The sequence below is a fragment of the Podarcis gaigeae genome (genome assembly GCF_964106915.1).
Source record: "Podarcis gaigeae genome assembly, chromosome: 13".
Classification (NCBI taxonomy): Eukaryota; Metazoa; Chordata; class Lepidosauria; order Squamata; family Lacertidae; genus Podarcis; species Podarcis gaigeae.
In genome coordinates, this window is record NC_139689.1 from 3,778,892 (window position 1) to 3,797,154 (window position 18,263).

General features: G+C 48.6%; 1 protein-coding gene across 1 annotated transcript; it reads right to left on the reverse strand.

The window, feature by feature from the left end:
* Positions 1-1,467: 1,467 nt before the first annotated feature.
* Positions 1,468-17,075, reverse strand: ELP5 (elongator acetyltransferase complex subunit 5). Its single transcript, XM_083707082.1, has 8 exons — positions 17,000-17,075; positions 15,315-15,375; positions 13,047-13,127; positions 11,181-11,407; positions 8,240-8,433; positions 6,796-6,906; positions 4,033-4,133; positions 1,468-2,656 (listed from the first exon to the last, which is right to left on the reverse strand). The coding sequence occupies exons 1-8, from the start codon at positions 17,049-17,051 to the stop codon at positions 2,548-2,550; spliced, it is 936 nt and encodes a 311-aa protein (XP_083563208.1). The 5' UTR covers positions 17,052-17,075; the 3' UTR covers positions 1,468-2,547.
* Between the last annotated feature and the right edge of the window lie 1,188 nt (positions 17,076-18,263).

An 18,263-nucleotide genomic window follows, 5' to 3' on the forward strand; every position in this document is an offset into this window, starting at 1 on the left:
CTTCCGGGCTCAACATACATTTTTAAAAAAATAAAATAAAATAAAAATAAATTAAATATTCCCCTACTGGGAAAGTCGCTCATAGAAAAGAAGCGAGAAAGCCAAATTTTTTGTGCAACTGTGCTTGGGCATTGGGGTGAAGAGATTGCAGCCGGAGTGCCCCAGTTGGGTCTTGTTGTGCTTGGCAAATGTATTTTTGCTTTTCTTTTTCAAATATAGGTTTGAAGATGGGGCTGGACTGGTCCTCTGTCCTCGCCCAGGCTTCCCACCCCCCTCCTGCAACTTAACCATCTCCCCCAGGCTAATCCTCGTTTAAAGCCATCCAGATTGGTGGCCATCGCTGCCTCCAGTGGGAGTAAGTTCCATAGTTTAACTCCGCAGAGCATGAAGAAGTGAATTCCCCCCCCCCCCAAGGCAGCAAACGCTGTGTCCAAAAAGGTGGTGGGCTTTTCGCGGTAGGAGGAGGGTCCACACATGACTCCTGGGGCAGCCCAGCTTAGAAGGTAGCAGGCATTGCAAAGGCGAAGAATTAGAAAAATCCGACTATGGCACCAGGAAGGTTAAACGCCCCTACACTAGATTGTCCAAAAAGGAAGAGGGGAGAACCTTTAAAGCGTAAGCAGGCAGCTTTCAGAAAGAAAGCACACTTCTTTGAAAGCAAGCAAGGCTGTCTGAACATAAGGAACTCCCTGCCACTAGAGATTCAGCCTCTGCCTCCTGTGCCAACTTTCAAACGTTTGCTGAAAACGAATTCTATTTCACCAGGCCAAGGCAGGCAGTTTTAAGAATATATCCTTCCACAAGGGTTAACTGACATCTGTTTTTAACTTTTCAAGGTTTTATGTTTTTATTGCTGCAAACCACTTTGATATCTTGTATACAGCGGGTGTTCGGACGCGGGTGGCGCTCTGGGTTAAAACACAGAGCCTAGGACTTGCCGATCAGAAGGTCGGCGGTTCGAATCCCCGCGACGGGGTGAGCTCCTGTTGCTCGGTCCCAGCTCCTGCCAACCTAGCAGTCCGAAAGCACGTCAAAGTGCAAGTAGATAAATAGATACCACTCTGGTGGGAAGGTAAATAGCGTTTCCGTGTGCTGCTCTGCTTCGCCAGAAGCGGCTTAGTCCTGCTGGCCACATGATCCGGAAGCTGTACGCCGGCTCCCTCGGCCAATAAAGCGAGATGAGCGCCGCAACCCCAGAGTCGGCCACGACTGGACCTAATGGTCAGGGGTCCCTTTACCTTTACTATACAGCGGTATACAAATAATTTTATAAAATGGAACATTTCTAAAGTAAGGCTGCCATACGCCCTGGATTTCCCGGACATATCCAGGATTCGTCCGTCGGAAATAGTGTCTGATTTCCAAAAATTGTTTTTAAAAGTCCGTGATAACACAGGTGGAAGGCAACACATGCCGGAAGTGTCAATTTTTTGGCGAATTTCCTATTATAAAGGAGCATAACTTCACAACTTTGACAACACGCTAGAACAGAATTTATTTTTAGTTGTAAAAAAACAACAACACTGAATATTTGCCAAAGAAACTATTGTCTGAGAAATATTGAAATGGGTGTGATATGTCAAATTTCCCCTAAAAAAAATAAATAAATCAACAATCCATGTCTGGTTTAAAAAAAAAATCTTCATTTGTTTATCCTCAAAAAAGCAACAACCATGTTCTTTCCACAGAATAACTTCCTGTGTCAACCCCCTTCTCTTTGCATAGCCATAGCAGGAAGGGGTCAGGATTGCGTCCATTTAGCATGTAAAAGAGATAGATTCTGGCAGCTCCTGCAGGAACATCCAGAAGTTTTTGGGCGGCTTCTGTGTCTCCCCCCCTCCAGGGACGATTCCTTCCTATTAGCTGTGCATATCTATTCCCAAGGCGAGGGGTGATTTCCCCTTCATAGGCATAGCTGTCAACTTACAGATTTGAAAACAAGGGACCGGCAGCCTCGGAAATAAGGGATCAGCAGCCAAAATAAAGGATTTTCCAAGCACAGGTGTGTTTGACTTCTGAGCCCCTCCGAGCCAAAGGCAGAAAGCCCAGCCAGCAGCCAAACGAAGCCTCAAGCGGTGGTTCCCACAGCGCAGCAACCCGGCAAAGGGGATGCAGCAAGGAAAACCACCGTCCCCTCTCCGCTGGGAAGCGCTGAGCAAAGGCGAGTCCCCAGGCAACGCGGCCGATTTGATTGGCACAAGGCATGCAAGCTCCACCCCCCAGTCGTTCTCAGACTCCTTATTGGGTGAGCAACGCAGCCAAGCAACCCAGTTGGAGCCTCCCTCCCCCCTGGCCGGCAGGGAGGGAGGGAGAGGAGCTGCTTCCTTTGAAACCCAGGAAATTTAAGGGACATCATCAATAAGGGACAGCAGCGGGACATGGCGCTGGGATAAGGGACTGTCCCGCCAAATAAGGGACGGTTGACATCTATGTTCATAGGTAGGTCCAAGCGGATGTTCTAGTGGGAAGAAGCCAAGAGGGGCCATCCAAGATGGTGGCTTTCGATAAGGCACCGGAATGTTCCATTTGTAGCTGACTCTCCATCGCTCACACATCCAAGTCGTCGTCTGGGTCTTCTTCGTCTATGTCATCTGCAGCATCTGGCTCGTAATAGATCTTTCCCTGGCTGGTTGGCGTCTGCAGCAGAGACGACTTCCTGCAACAGGGCGAGAAGGCGGGGTTAGAGGCAGGGTGAAAATGCCGGTCAACTCCCATCAGCCCCTGCCAGTGCAAAATTTTAAAAATTACATAAAGCATAAATTAGGACACGAACGTCCAATCTCTAGTGCTGCCCAAATGTCCCTCTGGAAGACATCTGAAGGCAGACCTGTTTAAGGTAAAGGGACCCCTGACTATTAGTTCCATTCGTGGCCGACTCTGGGGTTGCGGCGCTCATCTCGCTTTATTGGCCGAAGGAGCCAGCAGCCGCTCCTGGCGAACCAGAGCAGCGCACGGAAACGCCGTTTACCTTCCCGCAAGATCTACTTGCACTTTGATGTGCTTTCAAACTGCTAGGTTGGCAGGAGCAGGGACCTAGCAACGGGAGGCTCACCCCGTCGCGGGGATTCGAACCGCCGACCTTCTGATTGGCAAGTCCTAGGCTCTGTGGTTTAACCCACAACACCACCCGCGTCCCATGCAGCCCTGTTTAAGGAAGCTTTTAATGTTTGATGCATTACTGATAGGTAGCCGTGTTGGTCTGCCATAGTCAAAACAAAAAAAAATTCCTTCCAGTAGCACCTTAAAGACCAACTAAGTCAGTTCTTGGTATGAGCCAAGAACTGACTTAGTTGGTCTTTAAGGAAGGAATTTTTTTTTGTTTTGATGCATTACTGTATTTTAATATTTTGCTGGAAGCCACCCAGAGTGGCTGGGGAAGCCCAGCCAGATGGGCGGGATATAAATAAATTATTATTATTATTATTATTATTATTATTATTATTATTATGGAGTTGCAGCCATAGGCATCCACTTTTTGTTTTACAAAGAGTAAGGTGCCATCTATGCTATATGTTTAAAGCCATTTTGTACCATTTTATACAGTCATGGCTTCCGCCCCAGGGAATCCTGGGAACTGTGTTTGGTCCAGGGTGCTGAGAGTTGCCAGGAAATCCTCCTGTTCTGCTCAGAGAGCTGCAATTCGCAGAGTGGTTTTAACAGTCTATCCCTCTTTCCCAGGGAATTCTGGGAAACTAGCTCTAAGAGGGAAAGTGGGGGGTCTCCTAACATTAGACTACAACTTTAAATACAGTTTAAAACAATTTAGAATCACAGAACTAAGGCAGGTCATGAAAATATACACCTCAAGGGGGTCACAGAAGGCCTGTGCAAAGAAAAGCTTAATAGTGAAGTTGCCAGAAGCACCTTTGTGGGGAAGGAGTTCCACAACTTAGGGGCCACCACAGAGAAGGCCTTCTCATAGGCTTCCTTTGAAACCCGGGAAATTTAAGGGACATCATCAATAAGACAAAGACACTTGGCAAAGATTGACAACAATAAATCCACATCCCATCCCGACCCCGAAGGACTTACTTTTTGTCACTGAACTGGTACGGTAGAGGGACGGACTCCTTGGCCCGGCGCTCAGCTTCCGACAGGCGCAGGTTAAAGGTCAAGTTGGCGGCTGGGTCAGCCTGAGAGGGGAAGAAGCCCAGTCAATACCAGCAGGAGGGAAAGATTTGACAGCAAAGCAATGGGACAGCTGCTATCAATCTCAGCCTTGGAACAGGTGAAATGGGTACAAATTTAATGGGCAGAAGACAGGATCTGGATGGGCCTGAAACTCTAGTGCCTTGCGAGCCAAGACGGAGTTCTTGCTATTAACTATACCAAGAAAAGAAAACACCAAGAACTCTGGCCAATATAACTTTCAGTAGTGGGAGTGGTCCCTACTCGCAAATCAATAGTCAATTGTAACAAAAACTAATCCATTCAAAAGTATGTATTCTGACAAGGATTCCAGACTCAAATAGAGATTACAAACTCAAACTCATAAGGGTATGTATATCCAATTATGGATCAGAAACCAGTAAATTCATGCTAGTTCACAATCAGATTCGACATGAAGGTCTTGGTTTCAATCACTAAGCAGAAGTCAGAAGTCAATTATGGATGAGAAACCAGGACAGGGCCCTGTTTCGATCAGCTAATTTTTAAAGGGTCATGTAAGCCTGATGAATTCGTATAAAAATATTCTGTTATTTTCTGCGTTTCTCAGAGATAACAACCACGTGTGGGTAGATCACTGTGTATCTTGAGCTTTTCTGTTATCTCTGAGAAACGTAGAAAGTAACAGGATATATTTATATGAATTCTTCAAACTTACACGACCCTTAAAAAATTAGCTGATGAAGGTGAATACATCGAAACAGGGCCCTGTCCTGGTTTCTGATCCATAATTGGATATACATACAGTGGTACCTCGCAAGACGAATGCCTCGTAAGACGAAAAACTCACAAGACGAAAGAGTTTTTCGTTTTTTGAGTTGCTTCGCAAGACGAATTTCCCTATGGGCTTGCTTCGCAAACGAAAACGTCTTGCGAGTTTGTTTCCTTTTTCTTAAAACCGTTAATACTGTGGGAATCTGTACTTCGCAAGACGAAAAATTCGCAAGACGAAAAAAACTTGCAGAATGAATTAATTTCGTCTTGCGAGGTACCACTGTATCCTTGAGTTTGAGATCTCTGTTTGAGTTTGTATTTTTCCTGAATCTCCAGCGCTCAGTTTCATTGGCCGTCCACGTGTTCTAGTGTTAAGAGAGGAGAAAAGCTTTGCCTGAAGCCCCGGTGAGTCTCTGCCAATCAGTGTAGACAATACTGAGCTAGATAAAGGTCTGGTTCAACTCAAGGCAGGTGCCTATGTTCCAAGCAAAGAAAGGAGGTTCTGGAGTCCGAGCCCTGCATCTTGTTACTCCTTAAGGTAATTGGGTAGAATTTTTGATTTTCGAATTTTATTGTCATTCATGTTTTTATACTGTATTTTATGCTCTTTTTATAATTAAGTGTTTTAGAGTGTTTTAAATTTGTTGTTAGCTGCCCTGAGCCCAGTTTTTGAACCGGGAAGGGCAGGATATAAAAATTATTATTATTATTATTATTGGAGCTCCAGCACCCAACGAAATTCCCGTCTCGTTTGCTGCCACCCCCACCTTACCATTCCTCCCTGGCACAAACGGCCTGCTGGCGAGCCCCAGAGCCCACAGAACTGGATGCTTAGCTACTGTATTTTCGCTCCATAAGACACACTTTTTTCCTCTTAAAAATTAAGGGGGAATGTCTGTGTGTCTTACGGAGCGAATGTGTGGTCCCTGGAGCCAAATTGCCGGAGTGCGGCACGCTCTTGGGCTGCTCTTTGGTGGTGGTGGTGGTGGGGAGCCGCGCTGCTCTGCCGGCAGCCTCTCCTTCCCCCTGCAGCCCCGAGAAACTTTGCAGCAGCGGCCAGGCTGTATGCCCATGCCCTGCACTCCTGGGCTGCTGAAAGGGGGTAGGGGGTGCTGCTCTGCCAGCTGCCTGCCCTTTCTCCTCAAACTTTGGAGCAGCGGGCAGGCTGTTCGCTGAGAGAGGGGAGGAAGAGGATGGAGAGGAGGGGGACCAAGAAGCTGGGTGAAGGGAGACTAGGTACCGTAGGTTGCCGTGAGTGGAGAATCATGGTAGAGGGCAAAGGAGAGGGAGCAAGGAAGGGGATAAATTGCAGACGTCACCTGAGGAGTTCGGGTGAAAGGGATGGAGAGGAGGAGGAGGCTGGAAAAGGGGGCTTGTACACAAAGATGGTATTTTACATGAAGAAAGTGATGTCAGTGACTGTGAGCAACTGAGCTTCATAAATTCTGACTCTAGCAGTGATGAGTTCTTGGGGTTCACAGAAGACTGGAAGAGTACTCAAACCTTAAAGTCTCTCTTCATTTGTTAATAATAATAATAATAATAATTTTTTATTTATACCCCGCCCTCCCCAGCCAAGGCCGGGCTCAGAGCGGCTTACAAGCAATAATAAAAACAAGATGAATGATTACAACTTAAAAACAAAAATAAAATACAACATTAAAATAATGGAACATTAAAATATTAAAATGACAGTGATGATGGTTATTAATGCCACTGTTAACTGCTTTTCACTTTACATGGCTGTAATATGATTCTGATATACCAGCTGTTTATTAAATACGGTAGTTTATACAACATTTGATTCAGAATATTTTTTTCCTGTTTTCCTCCTCTAAAAGCTAGGTGCGTCTTATGGTCGGGTGCGTCCTATGGAGCAAAAAATACGGTAAATAAGCAAGCAAGGTCACCTACCGTAGGTGAGGCTTTGCCATCCTCTGAACGGTCCCCTTCGGAAACGCCGTCCCGTGGCAGCTCGCCAAGGTGCTTCAGGAGAAAACCCGGAAGGAGCGTGAAGCGTTCTTTCTGGGAGGGAGCAAAAGAGGGGCGAGGGGTGTCAGGAGCAGGTCAGCAATAAATCACACCTAGTAAGGGAAGTTAACTCTTGGTGCAAAGAAACCGGCTCTTCTCAGGAGGCGGGGTTTACGACTGGTCAGGTGCGGGTGTGGTTGCTCGAGAGTAAGCAGGCAAGACTCCAACCTGTCTATTCCAGGCTTTATTCTTGATGCAAACTATTTACAGTGCAGAGCGTCGTAAGTTCATGTCTGGCTCAATTGATAGCAGAATCTGGGAGTGGTCGGTTTTTATACCTCCCCCAGCATAAAAGTCACATCACCCTGTAGCTTTATTAGACTTTACCGATTGGTTGGTAAAGTCTGCTCCCGCGTTGCTCCCGGACGGGAGGAAGGAAGTCAAATGACACCAAGGTTTGGTTCAGATAAAGAGTTTATTCTGCTCTCCGGATAGCAGAAGGCACTTGCGTGGTCAGCTCACAGCAAGGCCAAAGAAATGAGAGATTCCATGCAGTATATATATCCTCCAGGCACCCTCTCCCCCTTTCCCCAGGAATCCAGCCACGTAAGCTTATACACGTAAGTTGACATCACAGATGTTCCTGCTCCTGTACTCTTAAGCATAAAAGGGTTTCCTGTTCCTGTACTCTTGACCATATAAGGGTGTATTCCTTATCTTGGGGTAAGAAGGTCGCCAACTCTAAGAGCACTCCTGGTGCCGTTCCCGGGCGGCTGACAAGGTCTGCGCGTCAGTGTGGCCAGGATGTAAGATAAGACCCAGATGAGATGTAAGGTAAGACCCAGATGTGTCATCCCTGCTCCACTCGGAACTGACAAGGCCATCCATCATTACCAGCCTTCATGGACTGATAAGGGAGAGTGCTTTGTTTATACAGCTGGGTTCCTGTTATGCATTTGCTCAACAGCTCAAGTTAATGGTTTTTAGCTAATGCACCCTTGGAGAAGGAAAAACGTGATTTTGGGGCCCGTTTCAGACGGACTGAACAGTCAGATTTTAGATTTGGGAAACCCAGCCTTTTCCTTCCCTCCCTGCGCCGAAGCTTACTGCGCAGAATGGGCGCTGGCAGGGGCGTACTTCCCCCCTCTCCGGTTTGCTCAGGCTCTGTGTTGAGGCTCTCCCTAGCATCCCCTGGTCCCTTCACCTCTTCTTCACTGGAGGAGGGGCTTTCCTCCTCGCCGGAGGAGGAACTGCTTCACAAGATTTTCGGAGGCTCCCTGTAACGCAATTCCCCCTCTATCTCTCGCCTCTCTGCTGATGGCAGTTCCCTGACATGCCTGCTGCGCTGCCCAGTCCACCTCCCCGTCTGACCCCTGAACAGCCTCACCTTCCGCAGCACTTTGCCACCTTTCTTCCTGTGCAATGTGACGGCGACTCGGGGAGCCTCGTCCCCCTGGGACACATCCCACGGCGCCGGCTCCAGAGCCACCACAACGCGAGCCAGGGCATGCAAGGCTTCCAGCTGTCCAAAATGGTGCAAGTCCCCATGGACTAGGGTCACCAGCCGGGCAATTTTCAGACCTGCAGAAGATCAGGAAATGTTGGGAAAGCCACGAGACCCGTCACGTCAGCACAACAGCCTTTTTTTCTTGTTAATAAATCTTCATTAAAGATTTCTGAGTTTACAAAAATACACGCGTTGTCTCTTTTTTCAAGCTGTGTTTTCTACAAATCAGTTTCATTTCTTGCGAGACATTGGTGTTACATACAGTGTTAGACAGGGGTCAGCAAACTTTTTCGGCAGGGGGCCGGTCCACTGTCCCTCAGACCTTGTGGGGGGCAGGACTATATTTTGAAGGGGGGGGGGATGAACGAATTCCTATGCCCCACAAATAACCCAGAGGTGCATTTTAAATAAAAGGACACATTTTATTCATGTAAAAAAACGCTGATTCCTGGACCATCTGTGGGCCAGATTTAGAAGGCGATTGGGCCGGATCCGGCCCCCGGGCCTTAGTTTGCCTACCCATGGGTTAGGAAGAAAAGAGGAGGGAGGGAATGGTGAGTAGGCTGGGGTCAGGTAGTTATGCTTCTTTTTGTCTGCTTAGTGTATGTGTGGGGTTTTGTGTCAGCGTTACTTGTGTGGGTTCTCTTACTTTTCACTTATTGTATTTCTTATTGTGAGAGAGGTTGGGGGGCAGCTTAGCGTGTGGTTGGTTGTCTCTGCTTGGCTGTACAGTGGTACCTCAGGTTAAGTACTTAATTCGTTCCGGAGTCTGTAACCTGAAGCGTATGTAACCCAAGGTACCACTGTAGTGAGATTTGCTTTGTGTGAGAGCGGGGTCTGTGTGTGTGTTTTTGAATCGGGTTAGCCAGATTGATTTGTATGTTGTCGGTGGACTCTTGTTGTTAGGCTGTGTATGTGATAAAGGGGAACCATACCAGGGTGAAGGCGTCTTATTCTATTTGCCCCCATGTCAGTTTCAGTTTATTCATAGCTGTCAACTTTTCTTGCGAGGAATCCTATTCGGAATAAGGGAATTTCCCTTAAAAAAAGGAAAAAGTTGCCAGCTATGGTTTATTGGTTAGTTTTCTCTAATAAGGCTGCTTCCCGTACTATTTGATACCATTGGTCCAGGTTTACTCCTGACAGGTCTCTCCAGTGTCTGGCTATGATGTTTCTGGCTGCTAAAAGTAGGTGGGTTATGAGTTCTTTGTGGTGTAAGTGGGCATTATTGTCTTGGGAGATGTTTAGCAGAGGTCTTTGACTCCCCCAAAGAGCTCAGCGATCAGGCAGGGATACAGTGGTGCCTCGCAAGACGAAATTAATCCGTTCCGCGATTCTCTTCATATAGCAGTTTTTTCGTCTTGCGAAGCAAGCCCATTGACATCTTAGCGGATTAGCGCTATTAGCGGTTTAGCGGCTTTTAGCGATCAGCTGTTAAGCGGCTTATCAGCGGATCAGCTGATAAGCTGCTTAACGGCTTAGGAAAAGGGGGGAAAAAGGGGAAAAACCCCGCAGGAACTCGCAAGACATTTTCGTCTTGCGAAGCAAGCCCATAGGGAAATTCATTTTGCGAAGCGCCTCCAAAACGGAAAACCCTTTCGTCTAGCGGGTTTTCCGTCTTGCGAGGCGTTCGTCTTGCGGGGCACCACTGTATAAGGAAGCAGGCCAAGGTATTTACAAGGGCCTTGTAAATGCATATGAGAAAATTAACGTCAGAAGAGTCCTGCTGGATCAGGCCAATGGACCATCTAGTCCAGCATCCTGTTCTGACAGTGGCAAATTGCGTGCCCATTATGGAAAACCTGCAAGCAGGATTCGAACGCAGGAGTGGCCCTCTCCCCTCTTGTGGTTTCCAGTAATTGGAATTCAGGGGCATTGACGTTGGAGGCAGAACACAGTCGTCACGGCTAGTAAGTTTTGACAGCCCCCTCCGCCATGAATTTGCTCAACCCTCTTTTAAAGCTACCCTAGGCTTCCTAGGGTATATAAGGGTGGTATAAGGCACACGGGTGGTGCTGTGGGTTAAACCACAGAGCCTAGGACTTGCTGATCAGAAGGTCGGCGGTTCGAATCCCCGCGACGGGGTGAGCTCCCGTTGCTCGGTCCCTGCTCCTGCCAACCTAGCAGTTCGAAAGCACATCAAAGTGCAAGTAGATCAATAGGTACCGCTCCGGTGGGAAGGTAAACGGTGTTTCCGTGCTGCTCTGGTTTGCTAGAAGCGGCTTAGTCATGCTGGCCACATGACCCGGAAGCAAGATGAGCACCGCAACCCCAGACAGCCACGACTGGACCTAATGGTCAGGGGTCCCTTTACCTTTAGGCTTCCTTGATTCTGACAAAGGTCCGTATAGTGAAAGCTCTGGTTTTCCCAGTAGTGATGTATGGAAGTGAGAGCTGGACCATCAAGAAGGCTGATGGCCAAAGAATTCATGCTTTTGAATTCTGGTGCTGGAGGAGACTCTTGAGAGTCCCATGGACTGCAAGAAGATCAAACCTCTCCATTCGGAAGGAAATCAGCCCTGAGTGCTCCCTGGAAGGACAGATCCTGAAGCTGAGGCTCTAAGACTTTGGCCACCTCATGAGAAGAGAAGGCTCCCTGGAAAAGACCCAGATGTTGGGAAAGATGGAGGGCCCAAGGAGAAGGGGACGACAGAGGATGAGATGGTGGGACAGCGTTCTCGAAGCTCCCAGCATGAGTTTGACCAAACTGCGGGAGGCAGTGGAAGACAGGAGGGCCTGGCGTGCTCTGGTCCAGGGGGTCACAAAGAGGCGGACACGACTAAACAACAAGGCTTCCTTGAAAACATCCCCCCTCTCTCACCAGCAGCCTTTGCTCTCCTGGGCAGCTGCGGAAGGACCTGGCAGACGCCGGCAAATGGCAAACGGAGAAGCAGCCAGCTCAGCGAATCCAGCACGACCGTGACAGGGCCTGGAGACCCTGGAGTCAACCGGCCCACCAATTCCGAGGCACAGAAGTCTCCCAGGGTGAAGCCATGGGGCTCCCCAGCCCAGCCCAGGGGATCCCGGAAGGCATCGTGGAACTGTATCCTTGGATAAAACATATTAACATAATAATAATAATAATAATAATAACAACAACAACAACAAAAACCACCACCAATGGGCCAGATTAAGGCAGGACTATCTATCTAGAGGAGAAAGAAAATCCTACTGGAAGCTGTTACATTATAGAAACCAGATAACGTGTGTGTGTGTGTGTGTGTGTTTAAACCAGTGTCTCCCAAACTCACTTCTCCAGTTGTTTTTGGACTACAACTCCCATTATCCCTAGCTGGCAAGACCAGTGGTCAGGCATGATGGGAACTGTAGTCCGAAAACAGCTGGAGACCCAAGTTTGGGAAATGCTGGTTCAAATCTATTTACTGAAGTTTCTAAGCATTCAAGAGAAAACTCCTTAAAGCCTTAAAATTTTAATTTTTCTTTGGTCATGCATTTCTAACGAGACCATCTACCTCTGTTTGTACGATAAAACTGTTTAACAATTAAATCTCTTGTTTATTTAATTATATATATTTAATTAAGTTCACTAACTGCGTACATTACATAATATTAATGGACACTTTAACTTGCAATATGAAAATTTAATTCAGTATGCGGCCCGCCGGTCCTCTGTCAAAGTTCTCTGGCGGCCCACTTGGTATGGAAAGTCGGACCGCCCCATTCTAAGCGGCGTGCAAATATTTTTTTTAAGCATGCAATGGGTAAGATCAATTGGAATTAATCAAAAAAAGCAGAAAGAGTTTGTAACACTGTTCACAACATACAATTACAATATAAAAATCGCAAAATGGATCATCCAAACAGGAACGAAAACAAACCAATAATCCCCCCTCCCACAACGCATTTAAAAGAGCAACGGATGTCAGTCATCCAAAGGCCTGGTTGAAAAGGAATATCTTTACCTAAAGGTGCATAATGATGGCACCAGGTGAGGCTCCCTGGGGAGAAGATCCCACAAATGGGGAGCCACTGCAGAAAAGGCCCCGTTCTCGAGTTGCCACCCTCCAGACCTCTCATGGAGGAGGCGTATGAAGAAGGGTCTCCGACGATAATCTCAGGGTCATAGCAGTGACTCCCCTGAGGACATCGGTGACCAGGCAGGTATATAAGGGAGGTATCCTGGACCCAAGTACTCCCAGGCTTTGTGAATTCATTCAAGAACCTTGAACATGGTCTGGGGTCCTAGGGGCAGCCAGTGCAAGCTTTTAAGCGCTGCAGTGATGTGCTGGCAACTGTCTGTCCCATCAACAGCCCAGCTGCAGCACTTTGCATGGGCTGGAGCCTCCAGAACAGGTCCAAGGGTAGCTCCACATAGAGCAGGTATGTCCAACCAGTACCTCTCGATCTACTGGTAGATCCCCAGCTGATCCCGGAAGATCGCAAGACCCTTATCGATTGTGGGATTGAATAAAGTTTACCGAAAGTTAACAAATAAAAGCTGAAGAATTCTGGGCAATCCTACCCCGAAAATACTCTGGGCTCAACAACTCTGGGCAATCCACCCACCCCACGAACACTCCTTTTTGCGACAATAGGTAGATCACTGCCAGGTTTTTTTATACTGGGAGTAGATTGCAGTCTCTTGGATGTGCATCAATCGGGTCTGGAGGTTACCAGCACATGAAACACATTGGCCAGGCTATCTCAGTGGCTTTCTCGCACTCACCGGGCAGTGACTTCGGCACTGAATCCAGCTTTGAATTCTTCTTCCGGGACCTCAAAGCTGAAAACGTGAACAGATTCATCCCTAAAGGAGGAATAGAGGCGAGAGCTGATTATGCTTTTGGGGGAGAGAGAAAGTGGTCCCTTCACAATGCAAAGCAGAGGAAAGCGGAGATTGAGGGCAAGAAGATTGGGCTCCAGAGGGAGAACGTGAGCTGGTTCTAGACTTTTGGGTGAGCTACAGTGGCGTAGCGTGGGGGGTGCAGGGGGGGCCGGCCGCACCGGGCGCAACATCTGGGGGAGGCGTGCTCGCACTCGCAGCTCTCTGCCCCTACCTGGCTCACTCACTCTCTCTCACTGCAGTGCTGGCTGTGCGAATCCGATCCGAGCTGCCGGGTCGCCGCCCATTGTGGAGGGGGAGGGTGCCAGGCGTGCGGTGCGGAGAGAGAGCGAGGGGGGGACTATCTGGGGGAGGGACAGTGCAGCGGCCGCCCAGCACAGCGCTGAGCGCGGGAGAGAACCACACCAGACCAGACCAGGCAGCAGCAAGAAGAAGCTGGCAGCGGGGGCAGGTTAGGGGTTAGGGGGTGCAAATTACTTGCCTTGCCCCGGGTGCTGACAACCCATGCTACGCCAATGGTGAGCTACACCTGTCTGAAAGGATCAGGGTGACATATTGTGGTTATGGAGCACCAGGAGTGGGGAGGTTGGAGGTGCAAATCTCCTTCAGAAAGTACTCACAACTTAAAGTTTGATGTCACTAATAAGGGCATATCAGATGCCTATTTCAGTTTGGGTACTGATTGACGATACACCCACAATATAAGAGGAAACATATTATTACTCTAACTGAACGTTTACAGGCCACTATTCCACAAAGCTGCACTCAGCAGCACACATTCAGAAAATGTGTGTGTGTGACACACAGTGACTGAATACCCTCCTGCACCTCATATTTCTGGCCACTCATAAGATTCCTCCTCTCTCCTGTACGTACATTGCCTTCCGTTAAGAGTTTGGGTGTAATCCTTGACGCCTCCCTTTCCATGGAGGCGCGGGTTACAGCAACAGCCAAGGTGACATTTTTCCACCTTTGCCGCATCAAGCAATTGGTCCCTTACCTTTCCCGCCCCGACCTGGCCACAGTGATCCATGCGACGGTCATCTCCAGGCTTGACTACTGTAATTCGCTCTATGCGGGGCTGCCCTTGAAGCTGTCCCAGAAACTCCAGCGGGTGCAGAATGCTGCAGCAAGGCTCCTCACGGGGTCTCTGCCATGGGAGAATATTCACCCAGAGCTATACCAGCTACACTGGCTCCCGGTGGAGTACAGGGTCAGATTTAAGGTGCTGCTTTTGACCTTTAAAGCCCTTCACGGCCTAGGGCCCTCGTACCTACGGGACCGCCTCTCCTGGGATGCCCCACGGAGAGCCTCAAGGTCCATAAATAACAACACCCTAGTGGTCCCGGGCCCTAAGGAAGTTAGATTGGCTTCGACCAGAGCCAGGGCCTTTTCAACTCTGGCCCCGGCCTGGTGGAACGCTCTGCCTCATGAGACCAGGGCCCTGCAGGATCTGATTTCTTTCCGCAGGGCCTGTAAGACAGAGTTGTTCCGCCTGGCCTTTGGCTTGGAGCCAATTTGATTCCCTCCCTCCCTCTCTCTCTCTTTTTTTTTCTTTCTTCTTTTCCTTCTTCTCCTGCGATGAGGCTACATTTTAATATTTTAATGTTCCATTATTTTAATGTTGTATTTTATTTTTGTTTTTAAGTTTGTAATCATTCATCTTGTTTTTATTATTGCTTGTAAGCCGCTCTGAGCCCGGCCTTGGCTGGGGAGGGCGGGGTATAAATAAAAAAATATTATTATTATTATTATACCTCAGGTTAAATACGCTTCGAGTTGAGCGCGTTCGAGTTGCGCTCCGCAGCAGCCCAGAAGTAACGGAGCACATTACTTCTGGGTTTCGCCGCTTGCGCATGCGCAGACGCTCAAAATGACATCCAGCGCATGTGCAGAAGTGGCGAAAAGCGACGCACGCATGCTTAGACGTGCTGTCGATAGATATGTTTACCTCTAGATGCGAACGGGGCTCCGTAACGGATCCGTTCGTATCTAGAGGTACCACTGTATATGAAATTTTGAGGATTTCCTCATAGATCTGGAGAGAGGACGGTTGCAGCTACCTGGCCCGCCCACCCAAACCATCCTTGCCTTGTGGTGGTGGTGGGGAGTGGGCTAAGTGCCCAAAGTCTAAAGGTGAATTTCACCCACCTTTGGGCCGATGCTTCCACGAAACTCTTGAGGAGGGTGCGGCCCTCGCAGGCGACGGAGTCTGCAGGAGGAAAACCCAGGATGAATGGAGAACAGATTGACCGCCGGAAGTCTTTCAATAATAATAATAATAATTTGTTACCCCACCCATCTCACTGGGTTGCTTCAGCCACTCTGTGCAGCTTTCAACATAAGGTAAAATAAAGGGACTCCTGACCATTAGGTCCAGTCGTGACCGACTCTGGGGTTGAGGCGCTCATCTCGCTTTATTGGCCGAGGGAGCCGGCGTAGAGCTTCCGGGTCATGTGGCCAGCAGGACTAAGCCGCTTCTGGTGAACCAGAGCAGTGCACGGAAACGCCGTTTACCTTCCCGCCGGAGCGGTACCTATTTATCTACTTGCACTGGTGTGCTTTCAAACTGCTAGGTTGGCAGGAGCAGGGACCGAGCAACAGGAGCTCACCCCGTCGCGGGGATTCGAACCGCCAACCTTCTGATTGGCAAGCCCTAGGTTCTGTGGTTTAACCCACAGCACCACCCGCGTCCCATAGGTTTCAACATATATAAAAACAAAATAAAGATTGTCTCATACAACACCTTCCGCCTTCATTGCCCTCCAGGAACCCCCTCTTTCACTTGAATCCTCCCAGCCCATACTTCCCCCTTAATCCCCTGCCCTAAACCCCCTGCACCTCTCCCCTAAGTCCCTGCCCCATGTCCCCTCCACTTCCATAGGAGCTATGAGGAAAAGGAGACAGACAGCATCTTAAAAAGCAGAGACATCACCTTGCCGCCAAAGGTCCATATAGTTAAAGCTCTGGTTTTCCCAGTAGTGATGTATGGAAGTGAGAGCTGGACCCTAAAGAAGGCTGATCGCCCAAGAATGGATGCTTTTGAATTCTGGTGCTGGAGGAGACTCTTGAGAGTCCCATGGACTGCAAGAAGATCCAACCTCTCCATTCTGAAGGAAATCAGCCCTGAGGGCTCCCTGGAAGGACAGATCCTGAAGCTGAGGCTCCAGTACTTTGGCCACCTCATGAGAAGAGAAGACTCCCTGGAAAAGACCCTGATGTTGGGAAAGATGGAGGGCGCAAGGAGAAGGGGACGACGGAGAACGCGATGGTGGGACAGTGTTCTCGAAGCTACCAACATGAGTTTGACCAAACTGCGGGAGGCAGTGGAAGACAGGAGGGCCTGGCGTGCTCTGGTCCAGGGGGTCACGAAGAGGCGGACATGACTAAACGACTAAACAACAATAAAAAATACCTTCCAGTAGCACCTTAAAGACCAACTCAGTTAGTTCTAGGTATGAGCTTTCGTGTGCATGCACACTTCTTCAGATCTTAAAGGTGCTACTGGAAGGTATTTTTTGTTTTGACTATGGCAGACCAACACGGCTACCTATCTGTAACTTAAACAACAACAATGAAGGAAAAGGGGGCAAGGGGAATGGCCAAGCCCCCCACCCCAGGCCTCTGATTCACCCCCACAGCAGCTGCTAACAAAGTGGGGCAAGAGACCCCCCCCCCAAACCTCACAGAATTTCAGATTTGGAAGGGGTCCCCCAGGGGTCATCTACTCCACCTCCTTGCAATGCAGGAATCTCAGCTAAGGCCTCCCTGAAAGGTGGGTCCCTGCCCCGCCCCATTCCAGTAGGGGGGTCCTCCTTCTCCCCCCCCCACCTCACCTTGGATAAGGACGAGACCCTCGGCCCCTCCGGCCACCAGCTCCCCAAGCATCCCTCTCCTGCCTCCCCCGCCCCTCGGCGCGGGCGCCTTGTGTTCTCGCTCACGCCGCCCGGCGCGCTCCGCTGACGTCACTGTACGGACAAGCGGGTCCGTAGCGCCCGCGAAGGCCCTTTGTACGGAAAGCCGCCGCATGGGCGCCGCCATGTTGAGGGATGCTGTTTCTGAGGCTGCCGGATTGAAGTGATTTGAGGGGGAATAACTCCCCAGCAACACGGGAGACCCTCCCCCGGATTTAAAATAGCTGCCGTGAACGCGGCTTGGAAACGCGAAGGGTCCTGTCCCTGTGTATGCAGATTATATATTTATCTTTTTGGACAGGCAGCAGTCAAGACGCCTGAAAAAGGTCCTCACTTGTCAGGCTGGTGGGGGCTGACGGGAGTTGTAGTCCTAAACAGCTGGAGGGCGCCAGGCTCGCCTGCAGGTATCCTCGTTTGCTGAACCGGAGATGCTGTTCCTTTCGCAGCAGCAGCAGCTGGACTTGAAAACGGCAAACCGCCTTGGCAGAAAGGCGGCGACGTGAATGCAATGAATGAATGAACAATAAAGAGGCAGAACATGTACAAGAGCACTAGCCTGGGGAAGATTCAACCTGTTGAATTTCTGCCTGCCCTTTGGTGCTTACATATTACACAGGCGCCGTTTATATTGTTCATCGGCGCCTCTGAAGACCTCCCTTTTGCAAGATGCGTTTTTAAGTGGCTCTTTTCGGCGCCTGTTCAATGCCTCCCTCTTCCAGCAAACCTTTTAAGTAGAGATATTTCTCAGGCTGCATCTGCTTTAGGATTGTTTCAACATAGCGAAGCATTTTTTAAATAATGTATGGAATTTTGTAGTGGTTGGTTGTTGTTGGTTTTTTTTTTTTTTGGGTAATGCTTTTTTTATAATCATATTTTATTAATTTTCCATACAAACATACAAGCATGCCACAATACAGTTTCTATTAAATTTTTCAATTTTTGACTTCCTTCGGCTTTTCTGCCAATCATTCAAATTTAGTTTATTTTAATACACATTTCCAAATTTTTATATTGCCTTTACACCTTCCCCCCACTTTTATTTTACTTTTTTACAATATTTCTTAATTTTATCACAGAGCTTCTCTAAATGACACTAACGTTATTTCATTATCACTTAAACATTCCCAATAATTTGTTAATTTTCCCCAGTCCTCGATGAATTTTTGATCTCCCAGTCAGTTTATCA